This window comes from Coloeus monedula (genome assembly GCF_965178545.1).
Source record: "Coloeus monedula genome assembly, chromosome: 35".
NCBI lineage: Eukaryota > Metazoa > Chordata > Aves > Passeriformes > Corvidae > Coloeus > Coloeus monedula.
In genome coordinates, this window is record NC_138815.1 from 1,741,593 (window position 1) to 1,757,018 (window position 15,426).

At 52.3% G+C, this 15,426-nt stretch overlaps 1 protein-coding gene across 1 annotated transcript; it reads right to left on the reverse strand.

Annotated features, from left to right (window-relative positions):
* Positions 1-6,818: 6,818 nt before the first annotated feature.
* Positions 6,819-7,754, reverse strand: LOC309584026 (olfactory receptor 14C36-like; the record flags this gene model as incomplete). The annotated part of the gene is made up of 1 exon (XM_082299917.1): positions 6,819-7,754. The coding sequence occupies one exon, from the start codon at positions 7,752-7,754 to the stop codon at positions 6,819-6,821; it is 936 nt and encodes a 311-aa protein (XP_082156043.1).
* Positions 7,755-15,426: the final 7,672 nt, after the last annotated feature.

The following is a 15,426-nucleotide window of genomic DNA, read 5'->3' on the forward strand; positions in this document are numbered from 1 at the left end:
TGATCTGGACAAGGGCATCAAGGGCACCCTCAGCCAGGTCCCAGGTGACCCCAGGCTGGCTGGGAGTGTGGCTGTGCTGGAGGGCAGGAAGCTCTGCAGAGGGACCTGGACAGGCTGCAGCGATGGGCCCAGGACAGCTGGATGAGGTTCACCAAGGCCAAGGGCCGGGTCCTGCCCTGGGCTCACAACCACCCCAAATCCCTGCCTGGGCCCTGCCCCTGATCCCCACAGCCTGTCCTGTTCCCTTCATCCCTCCATTGCCAGGGACTTTCTGGGACAGGGGAGCTCTGCTCTGGGTATGGAGGGAGGTCTGAGTGCCACCACTGGAGTGGGAACCACAACTCATCAGGTTTGTGTCCTTTGGGGGTCAGGAACTGCTGAGACCCAGAGGCACAGAAAGTTTCTCTTCATGGCCCACATCAAAAATGGAAACATGATACAATTTAAAAACCATCAAATCTCTTCCCTCAGCTTTGAGAGAGGTCCCAGCAACATCTGAAGTGTCCACCATTCTCAAGGGATTTCCATAAAGGAACAGTTTTATACAAAGACATGAGAAAAGGTGATTCTAGAAGATAGAAACACAATTAAGGTGTTGACTGATGAGTTATTTAAACTTTGGAAAGTCTGGGAAACTCCCCGATGCTCCAAGTGTGAAGGCAGTCAATGGAGAGGCACTGGAATGAACTAGAGAGGACCTGGAGGAGGAAATCTGGGAGCAATGGGAAGGACACAGATCCTGCTGCTCTGGTGAAGAGATGTCCTTAGACATGGCCATTCAACAGGAGAGGTGGAAACACCTGAGTGAAGAGGGACATGAAATAATAGACAGAATAGTGGTAACACAAGGAGAGGGGAAGATCAGTGTTTCTTCTCCTGCCATCCGTACACTTCCTGGAAATTCCTGTTCTCTCCTGGTGGGAAAATTTGCCATTTCCTAAAAGCACTCAAATGACCCAGCTAATGAGGATGTGCTCGTGCACCTCGCAAGCTGCAGGTCCTTGACAGCCCCAGAGGGCTCCTGTCCCATAAACATCTGCTCTGCTCCAGTCTGAAACAGGGAGCAGCATCGTCCTGAGATCATCAGAGAGCTGAGGTTGGAAGGGACCTCAGCAAGTCTGCAGCCCAACCTGGCAGAAACTGGCTCAGACCAAGGCTTGATTTGCTCTGCATTGGAAAATCCCAAAGGACAGGAATGGGGCAGCATCTCAGCACCTGGCTGAGCCCATGGGAACAAAGGCTTCCTCATGTCCTGGCTGAACCTCCCCTCATTCCCCTGCCACCCATTGGCTTTTGTCTCCCACCAGGCCCCCGGGGAAGAGCCTGGCTCTGTGTTCTCCATCACCTCCTGGGTGGCAGTGCCAGGCTGGGATGAGGAGCCCCTCAGCCTTCCCTTCTTGGGGCTGGACAAGGCCAGCTCCCTCAGCCTCTCCTCAGAGCCAAAGGGCTCCAGCCCCAGCTTGGAGGCCCTTCCCTAACCCTGCTCCAGCTGCCAGACATCTTTGCTGCCCTGGGGAACCCAAACCAGGCCACAGTGACCGGGATAATGCATGTCCTTGATGTCCTGGTCACACAGCCCCGGCCCCTTTTCCCCATGTCCAGCTCTGGGGGTTGATTTGTGGAACATCCTTGGGGGAGGCTGCAGCGCTGGGGGACAGGAGGGAGCTGGGGGGAGAGGAGACCCTGCTCTGCACGAGCAGCAGGGGAGACTTCTCTGGGGGGTGGAAATTTGCGGGGGGCCGGAGCGGAGTGACCAACCCAGTGACCTCCCACAGCCTATCTGTGATGTCACACAGCCCCCTGTGATGTCACACAGCCCCCTGTGATGTCACAGCTGACTCTGATATCACAGTTTGCTCTAGGATTTCACAGCCCTCTCTGTGATGCCACGGCATGCTCTGCGATGTCTCACAGCCCCCCTGGGATATCACAGCCCACTCTGTTATGTCCCACAGCTGCCCTGGCATGTCCAAGCCTGCTCTCTGATGTCATACAACTGCTCTGTGATGTCACACAGTCCCCTCTATGATGTCGGAGCTGCTCCATGACCTCACATAACCCACGCTGTGGTGTCAGAGCCCACTCTGTGACCTCCCACAACCCATTCTGTGATATCACACAGCCCCTTTCTGACATCACTCCTGTTCTGTGCCTCTATCACACACAGCCACAGAGGTGCCTCTGTGACACAGCCCCCTCTGGGACATCACACAGCTCCTCTCTGACCTCACAGCCCCCTCTCTGGAATGTATCCGTGATTTGTTAAATCCCGATATCCACGAACAAAAGACCCTCTAACTAATTAAAGTTAGAAAGTGGTGTGTTTATTCAGGCACCGGCGGGCAGCATGGGAGCAGCCTCCTAAAGACATGCCAGCCAAGTACAAGGTTCTCTGTTCTCTATTACTCAAAGTTTTACATCTTCTACATATGTATGACCCCAGCACCTCCCATCCTCTGCTTCATATTAAAATGAGATCATTGGTCTTTCACGTATGCACAGTTTCTCTCTTGAATTGGGTCGGTGGTCTCCAATTGGGTCAGTGGTCCTGAAAGATGAAGTCAGGAATGTCTTCCTCTCAGTGACCTTTTCACCTCCTTGCTGTTGGCAGGCCTTCATGACCTCTTGGTGCAGCCCAAGATCTTCTACTTTTGATTAATTATTATGAAACCCAGGAGCTGTTCTTAGTTCTATTGGTCTTAGTTAGTTTCAATTTGTTTTGATGACAGTTCATTTATTCTGTTTCCTCCTAAAAACAAAACTTTTAACACAATATCATGGCAAATAATACATCACTTAGCTCTGGCTTAGGCATCTACTAATCAGAAACTTACCTTTTTTTTCTACTCTATAACTTAGTTATAAAAATTTCTCCTAATTCTTCATTAGAATTTTAACCTTTTAGAACCTTGACTTAGTCACCCCACGAGGAATCATGGAACCAAGGAGCCCATTGTGGCACAGCGAGGCCACATGGAACCAATGGTCCATTGTTACACTGCGGATTCAAGAAGACCATGGGGACAGCACGGAACCTCATGGAACCATACATCCATTGGGACACAGCGGGGCCGCATGGAAACAAGGGGACCATTGTGGTAAAGCAGGGCCTCATGGAAGCATGGAGAGCATTGTCACACTAAGGAAACTCATGGAACCAAGGTGACCACTGGGACACAATGGAACCTCATGGAACCAAGGGTCCATGATGATTTTGTAGGGCCTCATGGAGCACAGGATCCATTGTGACACAGCAGGACCTCGTGGAACCAAGGAGCCTTTGTGATACTCCAGATCCTCATGGAACCCAGGGTGCACTGAGACACAGCGGGGCCTTGTTGGAACCAAAGACACCTCTGCAAAAAGCAGGGGAGCTCATAGAACCAAGGAGTGCTTTGTTACAATAGAAAACCTATGGAACCAAGGAGCCATTGTGACACAGCGGGGCCTCAATGGAAAAAAGGACATTGTTGATAGCAATGAAGCTCATGGAAATGATGGGACATTGTGACACTACAGAACCTCATGGAGCCAAGGAGACCACACTGAGGTACCTTATGGAACCAAGGGGCCATTTTCACACTACGGAACAAAGGAGACCATTGTTGACAGTACAAACCTCATGGAACCAAGGGGCCATTCTTATACAGCGAGGCCTCATGGAACCAAGGGGCCATTGTGACACTGCAGGGCCCTGTGGAACCAAATATTCATTGTGACACAGCGGGGCTGCTTGTAACCAATTGCGATACTGCGGATCCAAGAGACCACGGGGACACTACGGCACTTCATGGAACCAAGGGGCTGTTGTGACACACCAAGGCCTCGTGGAACCAAGGAGAGCATTGTGGCAGAGCAGAACCAAGGAGGCCATTTGGACAGTATGGATCCTAAGGGAACCAAGGCTCCATTGTTGTACAGCAGGGCCTCCTGAAACCAAGGAGCCATTGTGAACCTGTGGGGCATCATGGAGTCAAGGGCACCACTGCTACTGAAATCTGCTGGAGAGAAACCTTCTCACACAGTTTGGAGGATTTGAAAGCAGCTATTCTTTATTGCAGCATGGTGGTCACTTGGGTGATCCTTCATGCATGTGAGTGCACTGAGCATGGAGTGACCAGAGTTTATATCAGACACACTGATTACATATTCATTAGCTATCCACGCTTCCTTGGACTTTATTGGACATAGGTGTAGCCCTTATCAGAAGTGCTATCTATTTCTCCAAGGCTGTGCTGTTCTGTCCTACTGTCCTTGAGAAGAGTTAATGTTGTTCTCTCCTACTGTCCTTGTCACAGTGCTCGCCCCACATGAGGGGTGTCTGCAACCCCCCGCAGCCAAGGGGCTTGGGGTGGGCAAGTGTTCCCAAGGGAACAGCGATGGGACAGCTGGGCTGGACTGACCCAAGGGATGTTCCATTCCGTGTCACACCATGATCAGCAAGAAACTGAGAGAAGCAGGAGGTGGAGGGCATTAATTTCTTTTGTAAGACATTTTTTATTCAAACAGCACCTACACATACAGAACCCTCTCCTGCCTCGAGGTGGTTGAGGATTTTCTGCTGATAGGAGACTTCCTGTGCATTTGCTTTGCCTCTGTTTGCGGTTTTTGCTTTTTGTGGTTGGTTTGTTTGTGGGGTATTTGTGTGGTTGTGGGTGGGTTTTGCTTCGGTATTTTTGGTTGGGTTTTGGTCTTTTTCTCTATTGAACTGTCTTTCTTCTGATGCATATGTTTTTTCTCCCTTTTCTTGTGGCTTGGTTGGCACCTGATGGCAAGACAAATGTATCCAACTCAGTCCTCTTGCCCAATTATGTTTTGCAGTCACCATTAACTAGATGAGTTTGGTCACAGACTCCCTGCAACTTGGCAGCATCCACAAAGGAGTTGAAAGTGCATTTCATCCCATTGCAGAGATAATAGAAATGTTCCCCAGTGGTGCTCAAGGGCTGGCCACTGAGGGATGGCACCAGGGAGTGGCTGCCAAGAGGACTCTGGACCATGGATGACATTTGACCCTCATTGTTCAGCCCAATTCCCACCCACTCCATGTTCCACTTCTTCAGCCCAGCTCCCACCAACCTGGCTCTGAGGAGACCCCAGCAGAGCCTGGCACAGGCCTGGCTGGAGTCTGGGCACACAACATGCCCTTCTTTTCCCTCCCACAGGGCTTCTGCAATCCCTGCCTTGTCCTGCCAGTGCCTGCAATGGCTGCAGGAGGATTTGCCACATGCCCTTCTGTCTTGGTTTTGAAAGGTGTCTGCTAAGGAAGGCAGAAGCCTCCTCTTCAGAAGGTCCAGCAGCCCCTGTCCCTCAGCTTCATCACACGGGCCCCAAAGCCCATCCTGTCAGTCCTGCAGAGCCTCTCCAGCTCCTCCTCCCTGCCCCACAACAGGGAGCCCCACAGCCAGACACAGCAGCCCAGATGTGCCCCCCTGGCCTCTGGTGCCTCTGGCAAGGGAACAGCTCGAGGCACTGCAGGGCCCTGCAGACAATTCCTGCAGCACTTGTAGGATGATCCTGCTCCCCAAGGGATGTTCCCGTGGAGCCAAGGCAGGAACTGCAATGGGGAGTGGGGCCAGAGAGGAAAGGGCAAACAGGGCTGGGCTGTTTGCAGGGGAGGGGACAGGGATGGGCAAGAGCAAGAAATGTGGAGCAGGAGAGAGGAAAGAAAGCAAAGGTGAAGCAGAGGAAATGCTCAGGGCTCTTTGGGGGTGGCTGCCAGGCAGCCCTGGCTCTGAGCAACAACGTCTGCAGTGGGACAGGAAACTCAGAGCTGATGGGAACAAACTTTCTGGCTGACTTGAGAGGCCCCGACAAAGCTGAGGGGTTTCCCTGTCGTCCCCCAGCCCTTGCTGGCCCCCAGGGGCTGATGGCATTTGTGCTCACTCAGGTTCATCTCCCCACAGCAACAGCGTGGGGTGCTCACGCCTGGGCTGTGCAGTGCAAACAGGGGCTCCTGAGCCAGTCCTGCCGTGTGTGTGCCTGCAAGGATCCAGCCCCTCTGGGAGCTGGGCAGAGGCCAGGGCTGCAGAGGGGGGATGTTGCTGGCAGCTGCATGAGGCCGCTCTGGGACGCTGCCCTGGGGTGTCCAGCGCAGGGGGGATGGATCAGGCCCTGCTCTGCTGCTCCTTCCCGGCTCCCCCAGGGACCCTGCAGAGCACCAGCCCTGCTGGTTGCCCCCACCCTGCCCACGGCCACCCTGGGGCTGCTCACGGGGGTTTTCTCTGCTGAGCACTGGCCTGGGCGTGCTCTTGAGAGAGCCTAGGCAAGGAGCCTGGAGCCCCCAGGCCCTGCCCTGAGGCGTCAGCGCTGCCCCAGCAGTGCCCATGGCCTGTCCCTGCTGCAGCCCCGGCACTGCCAGCCCAGGGCTGGGAGCGAGCCCCAGAGCACTCAGGCCCTGCAGCAACACGAGGGGCAGGAGGGCAGCGGGGCAGTGGCACGGGAGCAGCACTGGCAGCACCAAGGGCTGCTGCTCCTGGCCACAGCTGCTGTGCCCCCCTGAGCTGCCCCCAGCTCTGCACACAGACATTGCTGCTGCAGCTCCACACAAGGCAACTAAAGGGGCATCTCTGCTGGAAACTTTGCTGGCACATCCTTGAGATCATTTAAAGGCACCGAGAGCACAGCTCCTCATTGACACAGTCTGGGGCCACAGCCAAGGTGGAGAGAAACAAAAGGAGAAGTGGAAGAAATATTGCTCTTGCTTTGTGGACAACAATAAATAAGTGAAGACAGAAAAAATAACCCCAGAACCAAACCAACAAAAACTATCAAAGACGAGTTTTATTAGAACTCATTTGCAGCAATTGGCAACCAGTTTAATGTTTCTTAAATCGTCCAGCAATCAGTGTCCACACTGCAGCCTTGAGCTCCTGGTTCCTCAGGCTGTAGATGAGGGGGTTCAGGGCTGGAGGCAGCACCGAGTACAGAAGTGACAGGGCCAGATCCAGGGATGGGGAGGAGATGGAGGGGGGCTTCAGGTAGACAAAAAAGGCAGTGCTGAGAAACAGGGAGAGCACAGCCAGGTGAGGGAGGCACGTGGAAAAGGCTTTGTGCCTTTGTCCCTGCTCCGAGGGGATCCTCAGCACGGCCCTGAAGATCTGCTCATAGGAGAAAACCATGAACACAAAACAGCCAAAACCTAAGGATAAACTAACCCAAATGAGCCCAATTTCCGGGAGGTTGGAGTGTGAGCAGGAGAGCTTGAGGATGTGTGGGATTTCACAGAAGAACTGGCCCAGGGCATTGCCCTGGCACAGGGGCAGGGAAAATGTATTGGCCGTGTGCAGCAGAGCAGTGAGAAAGGCACTGGCCCAGGCAGCTGCTGCCATGTGGGCACAAGCTCTGCTGCCCAGGAGGGTCCCATAGTGCAGGGGTTTGCAGATGGACACGTAGCGGTCGTAGCACATGATGGTGAGGAGACAATACTCTGCTGAGATGAAGAACACAAAGCAAAAGAGCTGAGCTGCACATGCTGAGTAGGAGATGTGTCTGGTGCCCCAGAGGGAATTGTGCATGGCTTTGGGGACAGTGGTGCAGATGGAGCCCAGGTCGGTGAGGGCCAGGTTGAGCAGGAAGAAGAACATGGGGCTGTGCAGGTGCTGGCTGCAGGCTCCGGCGCTGATGATGAGGCCGTTGCCCAGGAGGGCAGCCAGGGAGATGCCCAGGAAGAGGCAGAAGTGCAGGAGCTGCAGCTGCCACGTGTCTGCCAATGGCAGCAGGAGGAAGTGGCTGATGGAGCTGCTGTTGGACATTTGCTGCCTCTGGACATTGAGGTCTGCCATGGAGAAAAAAACAGAGAAGAGTTAGAGGAGATGTCTGTAGCCAAAATCAAAGCCATTTCCCTGACACCTTCCCCTGTAACACACAGACACCCTTTTGTGTTTAAGAGTTCTTTGGGTTTTCTTTTAAAGCTCCCCCCATATCTCTCCTGGTATTCTAGGTTGTCAGAAACCCTCAGCATTTCTGCTGCACTCAGGGAGAAGACAGCAAGTTCTGTGAGGCAAAGTGATGAGCGGAGAGTGAAAGAAGATGGTCTGTCATTCTGACCTGTTCAGACTTCTCTGGGCTTTAACCTTTCTCAGGTGAAGGGTGATCACCCTCCCGTGTTTCCCTTAAAAACCCCCAGGTACTGCTGAGAACAGATGAATCCACCACAGTCCAGCACCACATTTGTAGGCAGGGACTCACGTGGCTCATTTCACCACCCCAACGACATTTTCACTGTCATAACACCTCTGCCTTTGCCCGTGGGTCCTTCAGGTAACACAGAGATGCTCTAGCACAGGTTGGCATCTTGGAGAAAAGCTCCCAGCTTGGAAGGAAATCTCAGGGAGACTTCCAAGTGTCCCAGCGATGGCACTGGATTCAGGGAGATTGAGCTGCTGCCCTGGCTGCACTGACAGCCCTGTCCACAGCCGGGCACTGGGGCCAGCGTCACCCTGAGCCAGCTGTGCCCCCTCCCAGAGCCCCCAGTGCCGGGCAGCGGCTCCCAGCCCTGTGCTCTGCAGAGGGAACTGGGCCCGGGGCTGCAGAGCTGCCCCACGGCTCTGCTGCAGCTCTGCCTGCCCAGGAGGGGCTTCACGCCTTGGAGCCCCGGCCCTGAGGGCAGAGGCTTGGCTGGGGGAGAGAGGAGGGAGGGACTGCACTGGAGGGGATCCTGTGGAGATCTTTAAACTCTCCCTGATGCATTTCTGGGTTTTGTTTCCTCTCATTGCCTGAACTTCTCTCTACTTCCTGGAGATTTTCCTCCTGGAGCTGTTTCCCTGTGCCTGATCTCTCCCTGCCAGCACTCACTGACCCCAAAATCTCTGTGCACTCTCCTTGGCCCTACAGAAACCTGCCTGTGTGCAGGGCACTGGCTGGGGGCAGGCTCTGTTTGCGGGGTGGAGAAAGGACAGGTCAGACTGAGGCTGGTGGGTCCAGCCAAGGCAATGCTGGTGCTGTGCGTGGGCACAGGAGTGGCTGAAAGCACATTAGGAAATTCCTGCATTCCATACAATCCCTAGAACTAATAGTTCTGATGTCCCAGGGACATGTCCAACTTAATGATAGCTTTAATATTTGTTCTTCCCCATTCTTCAATAGTAGGGAACTGAAAACAAAACCTCAGGAAAATTTCCTCATTTTTATAAAAATCCTTGTCATGGAAATATTCTGGGAGTCAGCTGAAGCTCTCAGCATCTTAGAGATTCCTGAACATTTCACCTCCCCTACACTCGAGATTCTCTGAGTTGTACTTACAGAATCTGCAGGCATTGGGATGTTGCAGCTTGAGGAGATCACTGCAGGAGCTGCAGCTGCCTTGTCCTGCAGCCAGAGGCTTCCTGTGTCAAGGGCTGGCCATGATTCTCGCGCAGTCACTTCTCAGCATCTTCCCAGCCCTGACTGACTGAAGCTCTCTGTGCCTCTGTGCTGTGCCCGGGCTGGCTGCAGGCAGTGGCCCAGCCCTGCTGGGCTGTGCCCAGGAGCTGCTCCTGGCCAGAGCTGTCTCTGTGCAGCGCTGCCGCTTGCCAGGAGCTGCCTCTGTGCCAGGAGCCCGGCCCAGCTCAGCAGCACAGACACAGCACAAGGACTGTAATGACCCTCTCGGGGCTCTGGTGCTGAGGCCCTGAACATCAGTCCCTGAGAGGGAGATGAAGAAACCTCTCAGGAATTCAAAGTCACAATCAAACTCCAAAGTTTCTTGATGTTTTAATGGGTGCCACTGAGGGACAGGACTGAGCAAGTGTCCCCAGTTTCCAGTGAGAGCAGAACACTGCAGGCAGTGATGACAGGGGGGGACAAGCAAGGGAAAGGTGTCTCTGATGCTGAGCAAAGCTGGATGTGTTTCAGGAATGCAAAGGGCCAAGGCCTGAGCCCCAGCCCCTGGCAAGGCAGATCCTGTCCCTCCCTCAGTGCTCAGGGCTCTTGCCGGGGCACTGGGATGTGGGGATGGGCAGCGCCAAGGGCAGCACCATGGGGCGGCCCCTGCCAGGCTGCTGAGCAGGGACAAGGAGGCCCTGAGGCCCCAGGGCTGCAAGGGTCCCTTGTCTCCTGCTGGCCTCAGGGCCAGGGCCAGCAGCCGTGGCCCAAGTGCTGCACAAGTTGGCTCTGTCAGGGCCTTGCAGCTGCTGCCCATCCCTCTGCCCTCTCCAGCCCAGGCTGTGCCACGCTGTCCCTGCCCTGCGCCTCTGTCCCTGCAGGCTGTCCTCATCCCCCCGGCTGCCCCACCTGGCTGGCCCCTTCCTTTGCTGGCAGCTCTGCCTCCTGCCTGCCTCTGCCTTGGCACACAAAGCCTTGCGCTTGATACCAAAAGGGTTCATTCCATTTTTACCGTGTCTGTGAACTTTTAGCAGAGGAACAAGGCATGCAGGGGCTGCTTTCCCAGCAGGGACGGCTGGAAGAGAAGAAGAAGACATCTGGCTCAAGGGTGCAGTGCTAGAAAAAACAAGGACTGAATCTGGGAACTTGGGGTGGGTTTTAAGGAAATGGGTGAATTGTAATACGCATGTAGCGACTGTATGTGAGCAACACACTTGTAGAGTCACGTGTCCACGTAAGGTTAGGAGTTATCCCCTGCTGGAGCTCAGGCCTGAATAAATGATGCTCTCTTTAACACCAAATTAGTGTTAAGGAGGCTTATGCTGATATTTCGGAGATTTGGTGGCAGCGGGGCCTCACAGAACCAAGGAGTCAACAGTGACACTGTGGGACCCCATGGAACCAATGGTCCATTGTCATAGTGCTGATCCAAGGATCCATGGTGGCACTGTGGAACCAAGGAGATGGTTGCTGACAGTATGAACGCTCATGGAACCATGAGCCACTGTGACACAGAGTGGCCACATGGAGCCAATGGGCCATTGTGACTCTGCAGATCCAAGGAGACCCTTGTGACTGAGGAACCTCATGGAACCAAGGGTCCATTGTGACCCTGTGGGGCCCTGTGGAACCAAGGGGACCACAGCGACATTGCGGGGCTTCATGGAACAATGGAGACCATGATGACACTTTGGGACCCACTGGAACCATGGGGCCATTGTGACACTGCAGAGCCTCCTATAACCAAGGGGCCATTACAGCACGGCAGGGCCTCATGGAATCAAGGGCACCATTGTGACCCTGAGGGGCTCCATGGGACCAAGGGTCCATTCTGACACCGTGGATCCAAGGACACCATTGTTACATTAAAGGGCATCATGGAACCAAGGAAGCCATTGTCAGGAAAATTAATCCACAAACACCCGAGTTTTATGTCCATAAAGGAAATAGAGGAGTCCCATTACTGTATTTGAATAAAGGGAGAGGCCATGGGGCATTCCCCTGGGATCTGTCAAGTTGTTAGAGGATGCAGCCTCCTTTCTCTCCTGATTTCCTGGCCGCATTTCCCTCTGTCTTTGCCCATTGGCTGAGGTACTTGAGAGGTACAGACTTCCCAAATCACTTAACACAGACCCCATCTAATGGATACCCCTCCGTTTTTTTTATTCCTATGGAATTTATGGTTCTTGCCATTGCTTCTTTCATCTCTCAGTATCCATCTTTACCTATCAGCAGACCCCACAGTTTGTTTGTAAAGACAAATCCCTCTCACTCCTTCCATCAATCAGTGGAATTGCTCCCACTGTTTCTTTGATCTCTCAATATCTGGCTTTTATCTATGAGCAGACCCACAGTTTGTTTGCAAAGACAAATTGATCTCATTCCTTTCACCACTGTGGGCCAGTGGGGCTTCATGGAACCATGCAGACCATTGTGACACTTGGAGGCCTCGTGGAACCTAAGGACCATTGTGGCCCTGCAGGGCCTTGTGGAACCAAGGGCACAACAGTGACACTGTGAGGCTCCAAGGGACCAAGGGGGCATTCTCACACTGCAGAACCAAGGGTCCATTGAGGCACAGTGGGGCCTCATGAAACCAAAGGGCCATTTTGACACTTTGAGGCCTTGTGAAACCAAAGGACCCTTGTGGCACTTCAGGGCCTTGTGGAACCAAGGTGACCATAGTGATCCTGTGGGGCTCAATGGAACCAAGGGGCCCTTGTGACACTGTGGGGTCTCATGGAACCAATGGTCGACTGTGACACTGCAGGGCCTTATGGAATCACGGAGACTGTTGTGACACCACAGGCCCCATGGAACCAAGGGGCCATTGTGACACTTTGCAGCCCCATGGAACCAAGGAGTCCATTGTGACACCACAAGGCCTCATGGAAGCAAGGAACCATTGTGACACTATGGGACCTTCTCAGGCCAAGGGGCCGTTGTGTCACTGTGTGGCACCATGGAACCAAGGAGAGCATTGTGACACTACAGGGCCCCATGGAACTAAGGATTCATGTAACGGTGTGGGGACTCATGGAATCAAAGGTCCATGGTGATATTGCGGGGCCTCATGGGCCTGGGCAGCAATGGCAAATTGATTTCTCAGAGCTGCCCAGGAAAGGGGGATATCGGTACCTGTTGGTGTTAACAGATTCCTTTTCAGGATGGCCAGAAGCTTTCCCCACCAGAACTGCCAAAGCACGAGAAGTAACCAAAGTATTGTTACAGGAAATAACACCGCGTTTTGGAGCCCCAGCCACAATGTCCTCAGATAGAGGCCACACTTTATTTCAAAAATTGTGCAGCAAATTAACCACCACTGAGGCAGAGATTGGGAACTCCACACTCCAGATCATCCTCAGTCGAGTGGCCAAGTAGAGAAAATGAACCATTTGATTAAGCAGCAAGTTACAAGACTAAGACAAGAGACAAAATTACCTTGGCCTCGGGTTCTTCCATGGCCATTATTACGAATTCAAACCAAGCCGAGAGTAAAAGAGAAATTGAGTCCTTTTGAAATATTGTACGGGAGGCCATAGAGGGTCCAAGAAGGCATCACCCCCACCCAAGTCGGGGAGGAAACCCTACACAAATACATGATGGCCCTAAACAAACAGCTCAAAGAAATTGAAGAACATGCAGCTAGGGCTCGAAACAGAGAATCAGACGGAGCAGTACATGATGTACAACCCGGAGATTATGTATATGTTAAATCTTTTGCAGAAAAGACCCCAGAACCACAGTGGGAAGGAGCATTCCAGGTGCTCCTGACCACCTTTACTGCAATCAGGATCAAAGAACAAGCTGCCTGGATTCATCACACCCGAGTGAAGAAAGCTCCTGAAAGATTCTGGAAAGTCACCCCTAGTGACAATGAACTGAAATTAAAACTTACTCAGGAAAGTGAATAGAGTGTGGGTGAAATGTTAGCATAGCTTAACACCTTTTAAAATGAATAGTCAAATGAGCATCATTTGGAAAATGGCAATTTTTTGTGATTATTGTTGTAGCCATAGCTACTGAAGGAAATGCAACATTGCATGCATATAAGGTGACTGGTGTACATAAATGCCAAAGGAAAGCTTATGACTTTCACTCTCGTCGGTCCCTGAGTCAGATGTTAAAAATTACAAATGCGACTGTTTGGGAAGGAAGGAACATCTGGGGATGTGAATATGCATTTGTTCAAGATGGATTCCATGGGGCTCACCAAGAACCCGTGAAATTTACCCAAATTGGCCCAGAATGCTGTGACAGATGCTTAACTGGCTGTTCTGAGTTCTGACTTAAAATAGAAAGATGTGCAGTTAAAGATTTTAAACTTGACTTTAACATAACCCAAATTTGTGCTCAAGCTGAGGTTAAGGCTACTCCCATGTTTGGGATCCAAACTGCCTCTTTTTGGCTCCAAAGTCCCCTTTTGGGACCAAACTCGTCCTTTGTGAGGCCAAATTCCCCTTTTTAGGGGTCAGACTCTCATTTTTTTAAATCCAAACTCCCCTTTTTAGGTTGAAACTGCCCCTTTTTGGTGCTCAAACCCCCAGCTTTGGGCCAAATTCTCCCTTTTTGGGTCCAAACTTCCCATCTTGGCACCCTAATTCCCCTTTTTTGGCCCCAAATTCTCCCTTTTTGGGCCCAAACTCCCATTTTTTTGGATCCAAACTGCCCCTTTTTGGCTCCAAATTCCCCTTTTTGGGACAAAATTCTCCCTTTTTGATGCTGAACTCCCATTTAGGGGTCCGGCTCCCAGGGTTTTTTAAATCCAAACTCCCCTTTTTAGGTTGAAACTGCCCCTTTGTGGTGCTCAACCCCCCAGTTTTGGGCCAAACTGTCCCTTTTGGGTCCAAATTCCCCCAGTTTTGAGTCCAAACTTCTCATCTGGGCACCCAAATTCCCCTTTTTTGGACCCAAATTCCCCTTTTTTGGACCCAAATGCCCATTTTGGGGAGCCAAACTCCCCTTTTTCATCCCAAATCACCCTTCTCAGCCCCAAATTTCCCCCCTGGATCTCATTGGGTCCTCTGGGTTGAACTTTTAGGGGTCAGGCTCCCATTGTTTTAAATCCAAACTCCCCTTTTTAGGTCAAAACTGCCCCTTTTTGGTGCTCAAACCCCCAGCTTTGGGCCAGACTGTCCCTTTTTGGGCCCAAACTCCCATCTGGGCACCCAAATGCCCCTTTTTCAGCCCCAAATTCTCCCTTTTTGGACCCAAACTCCCATGTTTTTGATTCAAACTGCCTCTTTTTGGCTCCCAAGTCCCCTTGTTGGGACAAAATTCTCCCTTTTTTATGCTGAACTCCCATTAAGGGGTCTGGCTCCCAGGGGTTTTTTTAATCCAAACTGCCCCTTTTTGGTGCTCAAACCCCCAGCTTTGGGCCAAACTGTCCCTTTTGGCAGCCAAACTCTCATTTTTGGCTCCAAACTTCTCATCTGGGCACCCAAATGCCCCTTTTTTTGCCCCAAATTCTCCCTTTTTGGCACAAACTCCCATGTTTTCAATCCAAACTGCTCTGTTTTGGGTCCAAAGTCCCCCTTTTGGCACCAAACTCATCCTTTTTGAAGCCAAATTCCCCTTTTTAGGGGTCGGAGTCCCATTTTATTTATTCCAAGCTCCCCTTTTTAGGTAGAAACTTCCCCTGTTTGGTGCTCAAACTTCCAGTTTTGGGCCAAATTCTCCTTTTGGAGTCCAAACTTCCCATCTGGGCGCCCTAATTCCCCTTTTTTGGCCCCAAATTCTCCCTTTTTGGACACAAACTCCCATGTTTTGGATCCAAACTGCCTCTTTTTGGCTCCAAAGTCCCCTTTTTGGGACAAAATTCTCCCTTTTTATTCTGAACTCCCATTTAGGGGTCAGGCTTGTTGCACTGGGGATACTGTAACATGCTGTATCAAACCAGGAGGGCCGTAGAAAATAAATATATATATGGACAGACTCTTGGTAGATGTTTCAGAGATGTTTATTTCTCGTGCCGCTCCCGCTGCGCCTCGCTCCACCGCCAACACTGCAGCTCGCGTGGCTCCGCCCGCATGCGGGAACTGCCTCGCTGTTGCTCGCAGAGCACTCGATGCACGTGGCCTGGGCCACACGGTCCCTGAGGCACACTTCCCTTCGCCAAGACAC